This window comes from Fringilla coelebs (assembly GCF_963513975.1).
Source record: "Fringilla coelebs genome assembly, chromosome: 1".
Classification (NCBI taxonomy): domain Eukaryota; kingdom Metazoa; phylum Chordata; class Aves; order Passeriformes; family Fringillidae; genus Fringilla; species Fringilla coelebs.
This window is the reverse complement of record NC_140028.1, coordinates 10,487,558-10,507,207: the sequence shown is the minus strand read 5'-3', so window position 1 is coordinate 10,507,207 and position 19,650 is coordinate 10,487,558. Positions and strand designations below refer to the sequence as shown.

The following is a 19,650-nucleotide window of genomic DNA, read 5'->3' as shown; positions in this document are numbered from 1 at the left end:
CTCATGCCAAATCCTGTTCATGCTCAAAACATGCATTTTAATACAAAACTAATAGCTAAAAAATCTGTATTTAAAAAGAAAAAAAAAAAAAGAGCATTTTTAATTGCAATTTATTTAGGAACTATGCCTCTTCTATCTAGCTAATGTGCTTTTCATTTACTCCAATTAAATTTTCAATATTTGTAGATTAAGCTGGAGCTTCACAACTCCAATGGCCTCATACATGAGTTCTCCCACTTCACTAGATTTTGCCTAATATGACGATATGCAAGAATTGGTCTTAGATTAATTCTGCTTTCTGATTTTTGAACACAGGCCTTGAAAATCTTCCCTTTCTGAATAATTTTTTATGGCTAGCATCTTCCAATAACAATATTTTCAGAAGAGACAAGTGATAAAAATCAACACAACAGGGTAAGAGCTTAGAGAAGTTCTAACTTTAGATGTCACTGAAGCAAAACCATATTTCTTCAAGCATTTGCTTTCATATTATAACTAATATAAAAAACTGCTACTGATTCATCAAACAACTGAAAAACAATTCAGGGAAAAAAGATTTAATGCACCTCAAATTATCCATATCATAATACTTCATCAGTTTTTCTATTAAGCTATTCCATTGCATTCTATTACATGGTCAAAGCATACTTGAACATTAATCTTCTTATTTTATGCTTGCTGATGTACAGCTGGCTAAAGAAACAGCACATCCCAAAAGAAAGTAATTAAACATGCATAGCAGAAGCCAGCAACACTTACCTGCCATTCTTAGGCTATACTGTATCATGCAACAAAAACCAAAAGCAGAAATACTGACATATGTGAACCTTCTAGAACACCTGGCATTGATCAGACAAGCTACATGTCTCTTCTTTTCAAACTCAATTTAATCTCTGTACAGGTTGAGGCTCCCTTTTAAGAAGGCATGAGGTTAAATTTCAGTGCCAGATCCAGTAAGGTTCACATATAACCTTTAACATGATGATGCTGGAGCTATGCATAACTGTCGTGAGCCAGTCTGTCTCTGCGGCATTGTTAAGTCACATTGGAAGTGATGAGAATCAGGTTTCATTTTCAGTTCTTCCTTTAAGGAGCATGGGACAAAACTCACGAATTTGAGTAAGTCAGCTGAAACTTCAGTAAGTCTTCAAATAATTACAACTATTCTTAACATTTTGAATAAAAGTAGACAGAATTTTCGTTTAAAAAAGAACCAAATCAGGTTTCAATAGTCAAATGTAATTTGAAAGCCCTTTCTGAAATAAAGATTGTACATTTTAGGACCTGAGGATATTTTAGAACAGGTTACTGCTTTCTACCAAAGTTCGCTGAACAATTATCCATAGCTCAGGCATGCAAAGCAGTTAGAAGGATGGCAAAATGAAAACATACATTTAGTACAAGACAAATGCAGTCTACTGCAGGCAAAGAGTAATAGATATATAAAATCATCTTCTCACTTTCAAAATCAAGGAAAAAATTTGGCCCCTGCTCAAGGTCTGTGCATGTCAAAACTTTTAGAAGGTTCCCCATGTTAAGGTACCTGCCAAGACAAGAATGAGAGAAAAGAAAATTTTCTTTTTATAAGAAAGAACAGCCCAAATGTAGTTGAGTGAAGCAGTGGGAAAAGAAGACCAGAGAGTTCCATCAGGTACGAACCCGTCCTTCAGGCTGGGTGAAGGGACATCCCCACCTCGAGGAGCCACAGCTGGTGACCCCAGCAGTGCAGCTTTCCTGGAAGAAGTGACCGTGTCACCAATATCCTCACAGCTGCCCCTTTGGGAAAGGGGCAGAATCCAACCAAAGCCTTTGCCAGGGACTGTTCTGTCCCAGTACACCCTAGCACCAGTGTCCTGAGCAGGAGTAGTGCCCTGAGGGCCAAGCACCAGATTTGAAAGCATTAGCCATGCTAGACTTTAACCTGATGGGACAGCAGAAGGAAAGAGCTTTAATTTTGTCAGCCCTTTTAATTGTGTCAGAAGGCCATCACAGACAACCACATCATGATACATCATTTCAGTGTGCAGAAAATGCTAACAGAGATATGCCACACACCTTTTACACAGGGTGCTTAAAACACCTGTGAAACTCAGACAGTTTCACTTCAGACTTTTGGATGTAAAAAAAACCACATTAACTGCACGAGGAATGACCAAAGCAGGATCAGGAATGATTTAGCACTGACTCTTGTGTATGAGAGGATTACAGTGAACAACTGCTCAGCACAGAATACTATGGCATACTGACAGAATTTCTCATTTCATGATTACTTGATTTGCAGGCAGATGGATGGACATCACTGACCACAGAGACCCAAAATGACTAAGCACATGGAAAGAAAATTTACACAGCAGCATGATGGTGGCTTGGCTACTACTGGAGAAGGGGAAAAAGGAAAAAAAAAAAAAAAAAAGAACACAAAAACCACATGCAACTGTTTCCAATTCCAACTTTGCGATTGAGTCCCCTGGCCTTCACTGCAGCAGGTATAAGCAACCCTACTGTTACCATTTGAAATGCACCAGCTGTGAAGGGCTAAGAGACTTACTTTCAAAATCCAAGAAAAAATGTGCTGCATTGTGGTCTATGTCCCTGGTTAGCACCTTAATGAGATTACCCATGCCAGCAAACCTAAAAATAAAAATGGCAAAATAATTTAGTTCCAATAACCATTTCCTATTTTAAGTACACGCCTGGGTCTCACTGGAGCAGGGCTCCCATTGCATTTTGCACTCTGGATTCACCTCTGGTGGGGAGCAGACCCTGTGCACTGTACAGTGCATTTCCATGCCCCTTCTTCTTAGAGAGCAGTGATTGTTGAAAAACTGGAAACGTTATAATCTTTGATGAAAATAAAGATGTGAATTACTGGCTCTTTTTCATCTCTGTTTAACACATATAAAGAACATGGGACCTACGATGACTGAGAAGTTGTTTTGTGTAACTGCAGCACTCAGCGCCAGACAAACCCATTATTGTTTAGGACAAATGGAACTGGTGTCATCATAACACTTTTTTACTACCTCACTGTAATCCAAAACAGATTTTGGAAAGCCTCTCAGTAGTAGTCATCTGTGGCCAATGAACAATTTTCTCATCAAATCACAGAGTTACAAGCAAAACAAAAACTAGACTTTTCCAAAACCAGGAGAAAAATAGAGTTTCAACAGTTCTTCTTATGTTTGCTGCCACATCCCAGCTAAAAGAAATGAAAAGTGGAAGGAAGAATTAAATAGTTGTTAGATTACTTGAGACCAGATAAATTATCAAAACAGTTTCAAATGTTACCACAAATTTCAGAAATCAATACCTGCAGTAGGAGTACGAAAACTGCATTTCATAACAAAGCAGCCTTTTCATTAACCTTTCCATGTTTTACAGAGGCTGAAAATATACCTATTAACCATTGCTCTGAAATGCCAAAAGCTCACTTGAGTGCTGCTGCAAGACAAGAAAGACACACCCAAAAATCTCATCTCAAATCATTTAAGAATAAGCCATGAACAATCTGACATTTGAATTCAAGCACAAAAAATATTTTAAAAAATCAATTTTCAACTTAGTCTAACTATATCAACAAACAAGTATATTCTCTATTTTCCCCTGATTTTTACTTTTACTGAAGAATCATGTTCACCTGGAGGTAAGATAGCATGACACCAGGAATCATTACTTTATTAGGAGTCAAGAAAACTGAAACAATGTGAACTCAAAACAAATTGTTTGGCAAAACAAATTTTCAGAACTTGTGTTGACAGATTTCTTGGTCAAACTAAGAACAGCATACAATTTATTTTGTGGGATCTGCAAGATTCAGCAATCAAACAAAGCTTGAGAAGGAAGGGACAATTAATCCAAAATTGCTGAAAATAACCCAAGTCTTTGCTCTAACAACATCTACAGAATGACTGTTAAGAATCTAGACTGTTAGCACTGTGGCTCTAAGCATAACCCAGGTGACCACAGGGGACTCCATGTGCTGGCTTTTTCACACGTTCAACCTTCTTCTTGAAACGCAAGGAAATGCAAGACCTGCTTCCTAATAACCTGAACTTACTTCCTAGAAATTCAGGTCAGACTTCTCAGCCTGTGAGAAGCACCTATTAAGTCAAGGAATTTTTAAATTAGGGTGTCCAGCTGAGAGACTCTTCTTAAAAACTAATCCATTAAAACATGGTTCTTCAAAGAGGCAGCTTCTCCAGGACCTCCTACCCCATAGCATGGCAATCTCTTTTAAAGCTACAAATGCACCAATGCTATGTAAACACACAGCAGTAGAAAGCAGAGAAATTACTCTTCCATATCTCTCAAGCGTGTTCTGTAAGGCAGGACTGAATAAGCAACTTTGTATTTCAGAGTTTTCCAGATTATGAATGTTCTTCTTGTTGGGGAGCAGACAGAGGCATGTTCTTAAGCAAATATTTTCAACAGGGCAAATAAAAAAACAGAAGTAGAAGGCGCATATTGATAACCCAGTTTACAGATTCAGATCTAAAAATCAAACCTCAATCTCAGAACAGCATATTACATATTTCAATTCCAACATTACCTTCAAGCAGCAAATACAAGGCAGTGAATAGTGAAAATGGTCTAAAGAGAACTCCAATACCTGCAATTACCGCTGTGCTTCAACTGCACCATCCCCTCCTCCAACAAAACATTCTCCATATCTCAAAAAAATGCCTCTGTGTAGGTTTTGCCTTTTTTTTCATATTAACCAGGCTCCAAAGAGTTTATGGGCTCATGCACGTGGCTTAAATATTGGAGAACATTACTTGTGAAGGTCAGAGAAGGGTCATGCTTATAGGGTTGAAATGTTTTGAAGCTAAGCTCACAGAAGAGCACGGAGGCACTGCAGAACAGATTGTTTCACTGAGCACCTACCACCTCCTAATACGAGTAGGGAGTTGGGGACTCTGTTTTGCAATACAAATACCTTCATCCCTCAGGAAAGTTTGCCAGGAAGAATATGTGGTTTCATTTCCAGGGGTTAAGTTAAATTTAACAAAGAGAGAAGCATAATAAAAGTTTTGGCATTACAATGGAATGGTCAATGCAATATTCAAGCAGAAGATGCAATCGATCAAAAGGTAACGGCTCAGTGAAGAGCCTCCCTGAGCAAAGGAGAGAAATTGATGATAATAGATTAATTTAACTATGACAGCAGCAAGATGATAAGATGTGCTATAGGAATGTATTTCAATTTACATGAACACAAAGCTGCTTGAACACCTTTTCATAATGAACTTCCCAACAAACTTCTCCCTTTGTGTGTTTACTGTACTGAAAAAATCTTGATAAATTTTAGTCACATCAGAGTTTTGCACACAAGATGTGCAATCACATTTGCCTTCTTAGCAGCAAAACAGTCACTGTATATTCAGGTTTTATGGAGTGCATGGAAATCTAGCTGAAACTGGACAAACCCAGTATTTCTGAAACTTGAATCAAGATGCACTGTAACATTTACTTGAGGATCTCAAGCATCCTTAAAGCTGGAAAACCTGTGTTTTAAGAACTGTAAAAACAACCATTTCTCCCAGCTGCAATCCAAAAAGATTTTAAGCTATGAAGAGCTTGAAAACTCAATTTAGATTGATATTGAGAAGATGTAATTTCTCAAGTACTATTTTGGAGGATGCTTTCTCTGAGCTTAGCATTCCAGGTAATGAATGCAAGAGTCAAAAAGTCAGAATCTACTCTTCTGGCAAAGCTAAGCATGCCCTTCTTGATCTCTGAAATGACCTTTTAGAAACAAGGCCATGGTGCCCTCTGCAGAACTTCCCAGATTCATGGAAGCAGCTGCAGGTCAATATGCCACAGCTAAGGTTAGACAGCCCTTCACTTTTGTACATTATTTTCCTTCAGAAGGCACAGGTGAGCAGCAGGCAGACCTGACCTGTTGTACTCTGAGGGAACACTGCAGAGTGTTCCCTCAGAGGAAAATTAAATTTGATCTTTCTGAGAAGGTGCTACATAAGCAGAATACCTGAACCAATCTAGAGTAAAGACACCTAGCTCAGAGATGCATCAGACCCCTGATAGATATAGAAAAGATTTACTAGAGACTCTTGTTTTGTTCAAGATGACCTATCATTTGCAATTTTTCTGGGCCCAAAACACATGAAAGAACCGAACACATGAAAGATCAGAGTGCTACTGGATCTAATAATAAAGATGATGACAATTTACACATAGCATGAGAAGCAGTCTACAAATCCAGCTATTAACATTTAGCTTCAGCGACCTCTTCTGCTACTTGATGCCATGTAAAAGCACCACCAGCAGGAAGATTTTGGTAGTTCTGTGAATTACCTTGGTAATTAACCACATAGTGGCATGCCCAGCCAGTATTAATCTTACAGTTTCCTTTCAAGTCTAAAACATTTTCTGAGTAGGTAAAATTACTAGTTTAGAAAATCAGATGTGGTTCCAGCTAGGTAGCCCTGACCCTGAGCTTCCATTGACCAGTGAAGAACATCTCCCAGCATTTACTGCACCCTTCCTGAGTATGTTGCCACATCATCAGCTCCAGTTCAAGAAAGACTTGAGCCTGTACGAAGACCAAAGCCATCAGCAAGCCCTACTGCTGATTTTGATGTCCTGTAGCTGGAGTTTGTTTTGGAGCTGAATAGCTAACTTAGAGCACTGACTGGAGGTGACCCCTGTGGGTGCTAAACCACTTTTTCACCCACAGCTCTTGCAGCACAAATGGAAAAAAATGCACACTGAGCTGCAATCCTTACCAAGAAGAATTCTGCATATTGCAATCATTAACATCAAAATATTCACATGTTCAGCCTAAAGTACACTTTAGGTCACTACCTATTTGTTTTTCCACAGCTTCAGAGCATCAACCTCTATCCAATTTTATTTGGTATTCTCATTCAGAATACAGTACACTTCAAAACATGCAAACCAATTTCTCTCCCAGAGGTATTACTGATTTTAAAAATTTATAGTACAGTGTCCAGAGGCAACTCATTAGGTAAACTAACAGCCTAAGACTCAGTAAAAGCACACATTTAAGCCACTAAAGTTTTCTCCTGCCACAAAAGCAACATGAGATCAGAGCAGAACAAAAACACAAGTTTCTGTCCAAAAACTGACTGTCCCTGTGAGGCTGCTCAGAATCCCTGCTGGCATGCTCTGCACTCCAGTGCAATACTTGAGCCACGTGGAGTAGGTTATGGGAAATGGGAGCACAAGCCAGGAACACAGCTTAAACTTGACCTACTTGCAGAGGAAGACATACGGAATGCCACACTGGATTAGGATGATGTGGCCCACTGCAGCCTTATGGGGTTGTGTGATGCTGCGTGGAGAGTCCTGATCAGACAAGCGGAAAGCAAAGGCATATTTTCAAAACAAGCCTTGCACGCATGCCCTTCCTGTAGAAAACATCCCCAACACATTTCAGTGCCCCCCAGCCCCCGGGTTAAGCCCAGGGGAAATGTAATAGAACTACTCCATGCAAGTAAATTCATCTGAGCACCAAAGAAATTTCCCCTCTCACACCTGGAAGAAAGATTGTATTAACAAAGATGTTGCTTGCAACTGGTGAGTAACTGGAGAACTTACTCTCATTACAGGTAAAACACTACAAAGGTGTTCATAAGCGATATTTTCTTTTTTTTTTTTTTAATTTCAAGCCTAATATGCTTTCAAACTAGTTTAAAAAACAGTTAAATAAATAGATTAAAAGATTAAATAAATAGATTTGTATGTGATCCCTGAAGAAAATCTGCTTTAGCTTACCTTTTGGACATATATGTATAGGCTATTCCCAATACTAAAATCTGCAGTATGAAAACTGAAAACTGCAGCATGAAAAACTCCCTGAAAATCTCATATGTAGTTAAGCACAACACTATATGGAAAACACATCTATTGAAGCAGCAAAGATTTTGTCCCAGGGATTTGAGTTTAAATTTTCATTTGGTCATGTAAGTGTGGCATAAATATCCAATTCAGAGATATTTTTGGCAAATAGTAAGTAAAAAACATGCATAGCATTAGAAATCTAGCATTATAGTGGAATGTTATAATACTTGCAGTGTTACTACATAAACAAAAACTTACTGTATGTCTCCCTATACTGTTTTTCTAGAAGGATAATCCTATCAGCCTGTTTCAAGGCTTACTGAACAGTATCCAGCCATGAACAGGGAGAAGAAAAAAAAAAAAAAGATAAAAGCAAAAAGAAATGAGGCAGCAGAGAGGTGCCTGCCCACATCAGCTGATTGCAAGGCAGCCCTTAGCAACACACGGCATCACAGGCTGGCAGCCTATGGGAGCCCGTGTGGCGCTCTCTGCCAAGGAAGCAGCAAAGCTTCACAACCAGGGAGAACATTTCTGCCCTCAACCTGAAATACTACAGACTGCTGCAGGGATGGAAACAGGCTGGTAAAATGCACTGCAGGAATCCCTCTTTTCTGATTGTTTCAACATTCTCCCTGGATACAAACGTGTTTTTCCTGGACTAATGCATATTTATTTCTCTTCTGAATAGCGCCTGAGCAGCAGAGATGTCTTCTGATGCATCCTAATTTCATCTATTGATTTTAGTGTTTTTTTAAAGTAATAAAGATCTGCCATGATACAAAATCCCAAAGTAATATCATACATATGAGAAAACAAATAATTAGAGTCAATATTTTAAAAAATAGTAGCTATCAATCATCATCACCATTAGACTTAAGAAGGAGAAACTTGGTGCCATTAGCTTGAAGCAAGTTATATTTTGGATAAGCTTGCTTCATTTTCAGGATTCATCATAGCTCTAGTACCATCACTAATATTAGAGGTAACAGCTCAAATTGTGTCCCCTGTATAAATCTGCTGAATCAAACACATGAGTGAAGTGCCAGAGCCACCCCCAGTTCTGCACAAAACATGCACTTTTCCTTCATTGATGGACAAGCTTTTCAAGCAAGCATTAAGATTTCAGCAGTTTTTACAGACACTTTTGGGACAGACTCCCAGTCCAAACCCACACCCAGACCTGCACACGGCTCTGCACTGCTGACACCCAGTGGCCACAAACCAGGGACTGCAAACCAACCACAAGGAGAGTAAAATATATACAGGCCAAAAATCCCCCTCCAAACCCCCTAAAACAGCCCATATCACTGAATTATTGGGGCTTCAATCATTAGCATCTTATTTGAAAAGTGGAAAAACAAATGATACAATCAGATAAGAAATGTTTTTGTACAGAAAAGTAAGTATTCAGACAACAGAAAAGCTGTTTGAAGCTGCCTCTGATGTCCATTGATTTGGCTAAACTGACTTTGATACAATAACCTGCTTTAGCTGAAGTTGTTTTGGTTTTTGGTTTTTTTGTGGTTTTTTTTGAGATCACACATCATCAATAAAGTCTCCTTTAGAACAAAACTGAATTCAAAACTTGTCATATCAGAAGGATGGAGGTCTGCCAGGGAAAACAGACTAGTGAATAGACTCACATTCCTCAAAACCAGAATTGTAAAGTACGGTCAGAGGAGTGTTTATTCAGTCCATTTTTCCTCTTAGAGGAAATCAAGGGAAAGGCACTGAAGAATCCACAGTTTCTTTAGAAGTAGTCTTAGAGCCTTGTTAATTTGGGAACATTTTAGTGGCACAGCTGACACTGAATAACGTATTTGACAGGGGCTACAATAAAATAACTAAGCATACTCACACAAGTCTGGAATAAACCCAATTTGTCTGGAAGAATTATGGTTGTTTTTAAAACAGAACTGGTATTGAATAGGGTAGAGACTATGTTCCAGAAATCCGCTCTGATTTACTCTTCAACGAGTAACTGCACAGTTTTTCTAAGCGTGAATCTGGGGTCAAAAAATAATTAATTACGCTTTCTTTGTTCAAAAGGACACAAGTCCAACATGCTTTAACTCAATTCTGCACAATGCTCTTTTCAATTCCATTACATCGCAGCCATGGGGAAAACGCACCTTTTTCATTCAGTTCAGGGACATTTCCACTGGAGGGCAATTCACACTCCGCTTTCCCCTCCAGCGCAGGAGATGCGCAGCGCCGCTTGCAGCGCTGCGATTCCCCAGCAGAGGGCGCTGCGCTACCGCTGCATCTCCCGGCGCCGGGGCAGCGGGACCGGCGGGATCCCAGCGCCGGGGCAGCGGGACCGCGGCTCCGGGGGATCCCAGCGCCGGGGCAGCGGGACCGCGGCTCCGGGGGATCCCAGCCCCGGGACAGCGGGACCGGCGGGATCCCAGCGCCGGGGCAGCGGGACCGGCGGCTCCGGGGGATCCCAGCGCGGGGGCAGCGGGACCGGCGGGATCCCAGCGCCGGGGCAGCGGGACCGGCGGGATCCCGGCGCCGGGGCAGCGGGACCGCGGCTCCGGGGGATCCCGGCGCCGGGGCAGCGGGACCGGCGGCTCCGGATGATTACAGCGCCGGGGCAGCGGGACCGGCGGGATCCCGGCGCCGGGGCAGCGGGACCGGCGGCTCCGGGGGATCCCAGCGCCCGGCAGCCGCGTCCCATTGCCCAAACACTGCGCTCATACTGCCATGATCCCGGAAACACTGATGTGGAGTCTGCCTTTTCTCAAAGCAAACCCGGAATGCTTTTATCAAGTACATAAAGATACAAAAAAACCACATTTAGTAAGAGCTGTGGCAGATTAACACTTTTTTATTGTTTTAGAGAAAAGCTGCTCACTCTACGAAAGATGGCATGCCTTCAGAACTGAGCTATACTACCACATTACTAACAAAGTTTCATATTTCCAGGATGTCAGCCTATAATTTAAGAACCCTCAAGCTCTTATCTCCAAAAAAACCCAAACCCAACAATAACTTGTATGGTAAGTCCTTCTCCTGCCAATCACCTCTGTATAAAGAAAAAAAGCAAAACCACAACCAAAAATAAAAAAAATGCTCAAAACCCTCAAAACCAAACCTGCAAGTTTTATCTAAATGCTAAAAAAAGAGGTATGTTTTCAGTTCCTGACTTCCTAACTAGTCCAGTTGATGTGCCATTTTCCAGTTGGTATTTCACACGAGAAACAGCATTCCTCTTCCAGCCTCCTTGATTTGGAAATGGCTTTCTTTCGGAGGAGCTGAATTCCCATCCATCAGACTGCCACACGTGCCAGTATCAGAGCTGGGCAAAGCTGCACTGAGGATCCCACAACCTGGGCAGTGCTGCCATCTAATGCACCAGGACCAGGCACCCACTGCAACACTCAGGTAAAATGTTTTCTCCGAGTTCAGTTCAAAAAAATGTTGCATCCCTTCAATGCCTTGGCTTGCAATCCTGCACTAACATGGCAAATTATCTCATCATCAAGCTGATGGATATAAACAGCCATTAACATATTCCATCTCAAGGGACTTCTACTGGAATGTCACAGTGCTAAACCACAAACCTTGTGTGTATGAACCTTACACTGACTGTCCATGTGAGAATTCAGTTCAGTGACACAGCAGGTCTGAAATACCAAGGAGGAAAGGAAGGCCTATGGCCTTCCAAATCATGGAGCTGGAAGAGCAGGTTTCCCTACTTCAGGACAGCTTTGTGATTATTCTGAGGACTTTCCTTTTTCTGAGACACCAGTCAGACACAGTATGTTTGCAAGATACAGAAGGCTAATGAAGCACATCAAGATGATGATGGTACAACAGAGGATGAGTAGCAGGATGATGTTCCTTCCCATCCCATCTGTTTTCAGAAACAGTAACAAACAGGCATTAGGCAGAGCAGAGGGATAAAACTGGTCTCTACATGGTTGTTTATTTATTTGAAGTTTCAAAAGTGACTCCTTTCAAGATCAAGGATCTACAGCCATCTTTGTTACATCCAGTTACTTCTTCAGATCCCCTCAAAACACATATCACCAACTATTTTTCCTGAACCTGGATAGTTTTTCTTAGTCTTAAAAAAATCCCAACTAAACAAAAAAACAAAACAAAACAAAACAAAAACAAACCAACAAAAAAACCCCAAACCACTTGACCCGAACTGGTCCAGATTTCTCTTTCTCTAGCTGTGCAAATAAGATCATTTGTTATCCCATTTGTCATTTCTCCCATCAGCTCAAATTTTATTATAAACTTAAAATCAAACTAAAGGTAACCAGTAAGCCTAAGATATAAGACAATTCTCATCCACCTGTTGGAAATATGGAGAAACATTTGCTATTCTTCAGTGATATCATACAACCTGAAATCCACTAAGATCAGTAACAAAAACACAGAATATCATGCAGAGTTATGATTTTCTGCAGTGGTCCATCTGGGAACTCTACAGGTCCACCTCATCTCATCTCACAAGAAGTTTGCAGCAGTTCCTGGGGAAAACCAGGTACATGGGCAGAATGGAAAGACATTAAGAATATTGAACACCTTTAATAATCCCATGTGGTTCTGAAAAATACTCCAGCTGAAAATACATACTAGAAGAACCACTAATACATGGTACCCCTGTTCCACCTGCTCACACAAAAGCCTAAGTTTCACTGAATATTAAGCTTTTCTCACATCTAGCTCAGTTTGTCCCATTCTTTAAAACTTAACCAAACTTTTCCACAGTTTTCATTTCTTTACTTTACATGCTGCTTGGGTAGGGTTTTTCAGTCCCTCCCAACTCTGAACACTGGTGATTCCCTGAAGGTTTATGATGCTGTAAAGCATCTGGCAGCTAACTCTGTCTTGGCATAGCTGGAGAAGTTGAAAGCATCAGGAGTCTGACAGCCCGGCTTCTGCTGAACTGGACACCACATCATCTTGACTTACAAACATTCTCCCTTCAACACCTGAAGCACTGTTGGTTCACAGTTTCTTCAAAGAAAACAGAAGTTATTTGCCATGTGCTGTAGTCATTTGCTGGACAGCATTCTTCTTCCTGCAGGCAGTATCATTCCCAGCAATGCAACCTCAGTTTTCCTAGCTTTTCTGGATGACTCTCATCTTCCTAAGCAGAAGCAGCATTGCCCTAGTAGATGAGTAAGTGGAGGTTGTGAAAGGATGTGCAAAACCAAGTGCACACATGCAGAGGGAAGAAAGATGGTGATCCTGGAGCCTGCACTTGCCTAGATGGACCCTTGGTCTGACTCACTTTAATGACTTCTATAATATTTAATTTGTAAATGCACACAATGCTGTAAATTATAAGTCTGCACTAGCTCCAACTGGAACTTTAATAATACCCTGAAGGACTTTATAAGTAAAAGCTATTAAAGGATAAAAGTACTACTGCTACTCCCACATGGCAGCAGAGATCCACCTGCAGCCTGTGGAGGACCCTGCACCAGAGCAGGGGGATGCCCAAAGGAGGCTGTGACTCTGTGGGAAGCCCATGGTGGACCCATGGTCCTCCTGGCAGGACCTGTGGCCCTGTGGGGGACCCCCACTGGAGCAGCCTGTTCCTGCAGGACTGCACCCCATGGAAGGGACCAACACTGGAGCAGCTTGTGAAGAACTGTAGCCCTTGGGAAGGGCTCATGTTGGAAAAGTTCCTGGAGGACTGTGTTCCCACACTTGAACAGGGAAGGGCTTCTCTCCCTGAGGAAGAAGCAGCAGCAACAACCTGTGATGAACTGACTGTAACCCCCATTCCCCACCTCCCCAACTGAGCAGGGAGGGGTGAGGCAAAGAACTGGGGATAAAATTAAGCCTAGTAAGAAAGAAGGCATGGGGGGAAGGAGCTCTAATTCTAATGGCAATAAATTCAACTAATTTTCCTAAGCTGAGTCTGTTTTACCCGTGACAGTAACTGGTGAATGATCTCCCCCCACCCTTACCTCAATCCATGAGCTTTTTGTTGCATTTTGTCTCCCTTCTCCACTGAGAAAGAAGTGATAGAGCAGCTCTGGTGGGCACCTGGTATCTAGTCTGGATTAACCCTCGACACAGATCCATCCAACCAGCTCCCCAGAATTCAATGGCTTTTTGATGATTAGTCAAAAACAGAGGAAAAATAAATCCTACCTCACGTATGGTACCATCACCTTCCCAATGTGACAGAAGATTAATGGCTGTGCTGGCAAAGCACAATAAACATGAAGTAAAACACAGACACTTTTCAGTGGCTTAGATGACAAGCAGCAGGTTATAAAACTAAGCTAAAACCTTCACATGAGCATGTGCTACCTCTTCAGTCTCAAGCTGGTTCAGAGTTCAGCTGGTTCCTGGCATAAGGGATAAGCATAAGTTCAGCCACACAGTAGCTTTACTAAAAAGAGAGAAAAACCACCAAAACATTATCTCCTCATTCAAATAGTTCAAGAAGTTGCACAGTCTTCTAGGGTAAGTTCACACAAGTGGCCAAACCACTTTGTGTATAATGGAAATGCCTTCTTTGAAGTAATGAGACTTCACATCACTCTGGTGAAGAGTTTTCAAAATCAACCTCACCAGGCTCTGTGATGAGGCCCTGTGGAAGCAAAAACCAAATCCTTGCAGCCTGGCTTAGCATCTTTAAACACAGAAGCATAATTCTGTCAGGGATCAGGACTCCCAGAGAACACCACAAATTTCAAGAGTTCTTGAAGGAAAAGAAGGAAAGCAAGTTCTTGCAGGGAAAATGACTAATATTGAAACAGTCCCATTTTCTGTCATTTAATATATTACAATTTTGCTTATTTGTAAGCAGTTTTCAAGCAGGTTAAGTTTCAATTCTTACCTACAGCCAGTGCTGCACTCTGTTCTTGGCCTCCAGTCTGTTTTAAAAAGAAAAAAGAGATTATGGAAATTAATTCTTTTACACCAAAAGTCTTAAATGCAATGCAATGTGACCTTGGAAAAGCAAACTCACATCTGTTCCAGACATACTGTTCTTATGTATCTACTTCATAAACATAGTCTTGGATCCATAGGCCACCAGGACTTTTTAAAAATATGCTAAGAAAATGTAATTCAGAACTGTGTTTTATCTCTAGGCATACAAATGAATAGGGAATGCCATTATTTGGCAATGAATGTGCTTCCAGGGAAAAATGCTGCCATATTAGACAATGCATAAACACATAGATTCCAGAATAAATTTAATAACTAAAGAATCAAAGCTGCAATAAAATACCAGTGGCAAACTGTTCTGCTTGCATTTCACATTGCTTTAACAACAAAATCACACAAGATTCTAATCCAACCACACAAATGCGCACTTGAAAAAATTCAAGGCTTGCATGCTGACCTCCAGAGAAGGCATTTTCAAGTCACTGAAAACCATTTGCTTAACAAAGAAAACTAGTGTTCTTGGACAGCCTCAGTGTGCTGCACACATCATTACCACCCTAATAACATGGTGAAATAATTATGTTACTAGTACAGTTTAAAGGAGAAGACATGGAGTATTACAGTAACTGAAAGGTTCACAGGAAATAATAGTGTAACATCAGCTAGGGAAGGCTGTGAAGATATACAACAGCACAGGCAAGAAGCAGAGTGGAGACTTTAATGAGAATGACTCCCCACAGCCCAGAGAACTGAACATAGGCCAAATATGACCATCAGACAGAAATTTAACTCTCCATTCTTTTCAGTGCACACATCTCTCTCAAAGAAGTTTTCCCCTTGACCAGGCTTAAGTTTGGGTAGCAGCTGCTTTTGCCTTTTTCCTATTGACTTCAGCTTCCCCTTACTTTTGCAGGAATAAGCAAGAGCCAGTACTTCAGGCCAACAACATGGTTAACAGCACTGTCATTGTAGGAGCTGCTGCAATTCCCTAAAATGCACCCACTCTCATTAGGCATATTTTAAATATGGTTGTATTTTTTCCCCTTCTCATGACTTCAGACTGCTCAATTTGTGCTTTGAGACAGCACAACAAAAGTAAAACGCTGGAAATTGCTAGTCCCCTGCAGGTCAGGGCTGAACACAACTGGCATTGCAAAGAGAAACTGAAACCAAAGCGTGACCCAACGCTACTTTAGGAAGCTAATTTCCTGAAAAAGAGTGAAAGAAAAGTCAGATAGGACTGAGCTATAAACAAAAACAAGAAGCCCAGATTCATGAGAATGAGCAGACTATAGAGATAAATTTGAAAATGGAAGGAAAAAAAGCCCACTGTAGCAGCTAGCTCAGGGACTTTTAAAAAAAAAGTGTCCTCTAATGGCACTAATTCATTTCTACAGAAATACACCTATTTCCAACTGATAGAATTATTAGGAAAAAAAATGAGGTCAGGTCTTTCCATTTTTCTGGACACAATGCTGCACACATAGAGACATAAGCACTTACCACCTGCAAGAACAACGTGCTGACGCTCAGGTGGCTTGTCCTGAAGGCTTCAATGAATGAGTGGAAGTTAATAATTAACAAAGCCTTCTAGGACTCCTGTGGTAATGAAGGCAGGAGAACAGCAAAGCCATTAGGCAAAAGGGAAGCAGCCAGGAAAGTTGAGAATTATAGGTCAGTTGGACTATCATCAATAACAGGCAGGGGGATGTTAGCACAGGAATCCATTAACTGGTTTCCTATCTTTTAGTACCTATGAACAAGCCTTTGAGCAAAACAGCTCACACTGGGCACCACTGATGCTGTCGCTTGGTTTATCCTGGCAAGCTGACAGGTATTTGATTTTTTTACTTAGTGTGACTTCCCATCACAGTATTTTAAATTTAGAGGTTAGCACTGAGCAATATAATAAAGCATTGCCTAAATGGATAAGAAATTGACTTGCTGATCTCTAGTCAGGGAGGAACACCAGCAAAGATGCATTAAAAATAGACAGATGTGAAATGGTTGGTGAACTGGATTCTTTACAGAATTAATTTCTGCACTTTGGATACACCTTAATTTAGACTAAAGAGTTTCTAAATGAAGAACTCTTTTAGGTTCTACACGCACTATTTGGGTTTTCATGCTGGGATAGAGGATTTGCAAAACCTCTGAGCTTCCTTCTGACTTATCCTCAAGGTTTAGATCTGCAGATTATTATAGAAATACCACAAACAGGCACAAGATGAGACATGTAAACTATACAACTTAATAGGTAGTGAAAATTGAATAATTCAGACCCAGCATTTTTCAATTCCTTGTGATTCTGAGGTAGTCAAATATTTAATGCTACATTACAGAGGAATAAAGTTCTGGGCAGGAAAATTAACTTTACTCAATGGGTTACAGCTCATGGAGTCAAACAGCAGAGAGATTAATGCATCCCATCCCAGGGATCTCATTTAGACACACAACCCCTTCCCTTGAACTGCAGCCTAACTTCACCACAGCAGAGAGAAGCCAAAGCATATGCCAATATCTCAGGCCAACTACAACAGAACCAAAATGGAAAACTGTCTAGAGCCATCAGAGAGGGACAGTGAACCATCTAAACTGTAGCATAACAGAAACAAAACCAAGCATCATTCAGTTTGTCAGAGGAAAAGCCTGCAGCTGACACGTCAAATGGTACCCAGATAAAAAAGATGCAGTAAGCAAACTTGGCATCATTGTGAATGATGAAACTGGAGGAAAAAACCTCAATGAAAACTGGCTAACCACTGAGTAAGCCCTGTGCTTTGGGCATCCACCTCATACTGAACTGATGCTGCTTAACTCAGCAATACATGAAAACAGATTTCACATGAGAACAGCTAACCATTAACTTCCAGTATGAAACCACTGTCTTCTGCCCAGCTCTGGCTGAACTAATGAAGAAGCCTCTACACACAGGCACAGACTTGTCAGTGACTGTCAGTCATGATTTGCTACAAGAATGATGAGTTTTTCAGGCTTTCCAACACTCACGTTCTGAAAACACTGAGTGGTAAGAAATAATGACCAGCAATTTTGCACCAAGAATCTAAATTACTTTTTGTCTACTCAACTGGTATCTCAGCTCATCAGGGACTTCAGAAAGTATGAACTTCACAAAGCTTACAACACTTGCTAGCAAAAGCTTGCATGGGATTCATGTACTCTATGTGAAATTTTGGGCACCCAGACTAAAGCTGCTTTCAAAACACAGTAGACTGCTACTCTGACAGAGAAAATGTTTGAATTCCTACTTTGTAATTCAAGCTTGCACTAGGACTCCTCTTGGTAAGCATCACCACCTTGAAATCCATGTGAACCAGCTGTGGACTATGGCACAGATGTTCTCAGTTCATTCATGCTAAGGGCCCCTGGATACAGAAAAGAACAGGATCTAGCTCAAAGTCTACCAGTCCTGGCAATTTTTAGGAGTTCCTGCTCTCTTGATTCAGTTTCAGTTGAAATAAAGTTTGTGGAAACAGCTCTAAAAAACTTGTTACCCTCAGCACGCACTAAAACATAAAAACCATGCCCAGTCCAAAACAGAGCCACAAGTCAAATACATTCCACATCTTGTGGGTAATAAAAAGAGAAAACTCAGAAATGTTTAGTAATAAAATTTGATTTTTACTTCAATAACAGTAACACATGTCTAAGCTATAAAAAATAATTCACTGCTAGGATCATATTTCAAATGGAGTTTCAGGGCATCTGCAGATGAACCCATGGCTCAATGCTTAATGGATGTGAACCCTGGTGTTTAACATCAGTGATGGCAGACAAAGATTCTTCTATACCTGTATGGCAATTGTATAGGAAACTAAGATTAGCAAAGCAGGCTACTATTAGTGCAAAGTGACCTCAGTTCTTCACAAAGAGCAAATGTACTGGTTGCTTGCTATAAAACCAATTTTTGATTTCTGATTGTAAAGCTCCAGCTCAAATCTTTCTTCTCCATTCATTTTCATTTATCTTGGTGAGGCAAAACTGCATCTTAAAAGTCCACACGTTATATTCAATTTTTCTCTATCACGTGCAATTTCTCAATGCTGCTACAGTACCTAATACTACCTGCTGCACTCAAACCCATGTTTTAATTTTGCAATTTAATAATAGAAATGGACTGTGAATGTATCAGAGGGTCTACTGTTCCACTATAATCTTTCAAGGTTATTTAATTTTCCCTAATTATTATACTTTCAGAGGATACATTATCTCTAAGCTGTTACTGTTGCATAGCAGCTTCACTTCATATGAGCTTAATTTCAAGGTTGGTTTTTTTTTAATACCTTTTGTAGTTAAAGTATCACATTATATTGTTGTGGACTTGACAGTGGAGGGTGATGGTTGGACTTGACCTCACATGCCTGTTCCAACCTAAAAGATTCCTTGAAAGCTTTCAGAAAAGTTTACATGCTGCATTGGACCAATAGGAGGGACACGAGGTTTTATACATATACCCCTTCCAACAACTTCAGAAAAGAAATAAGAAAAAGGGAAAATGAAAAGATATTTCAGAAGCTTGTATGGCAGAAGAGGATATTCACACAAAACTGGTATTCAGCATGAAAATTTATATCTTCATCCGCTACACATAATGGTTTGTTTCCAGGACAAACCATTACTTTGGTTTAGTGGAAAAAATAAAATAAATTATCATAATCTTCATTTTTGCATCTCAAAGCTCTACACAGAAAAAAAAACCTGCAAGTTGAATATCAACTACAAGGGATTTTTTTAACCAGATCAGAAAGTTAAGTATTGCCAAATATTTAACTTATTGCCAAATAAACTTTTTCACTCATATAAATAAGTTGAGGGAAAAAAAAATGGTTGGGTAACCAGAAGACAAATAAGGAAATTTAGTAAAGCAGAGATGGGACTTCTTTAGCTGTTTAATTTAGAGTTGTATTTTAGTTTGTGTTTGGTTGCTTTTTT

The 19,650-nt window shown here is 40.4% G+C and overlaps 1 protein-coding gene across 3 annotated transcripts in view; it reads right to left on the bottom strand.

Moving 5' to 3' along the window:
• Nucleotides 1-19,650, bottom strand: part of CYRIB (CYFIP related Rac1 interactor B) — a 96,414-nt gene that overhangs the window by 15,645 nt on the left and 61,119 nt on the right. For 2 of the 3 annotated variants that reach the window (XM_084201535.1, XM_084201534.1), the window contains exons 3-4: nt 14,645-14,681; nt 1,461-1,543 (exon numbers count right to left, since the gene is read on the bottom strand). In XM_084201535.1, the coding sequence (XP_084057661.1) occupies nt 1,461-1,533 (73 nt within the window). In that variant the 5' untranslated portion in view covers nt 1,534-1,543; nt 14,645-14,681. Of the gene's footprint in view, nt 1-1,460; nt 1,544-2,548; nt 2,628-14,644; nt 14,682-19,650 lie in introns of those variants that run through there. The other variant, XM_084201536.1, reaches the window with a different exon arrangement.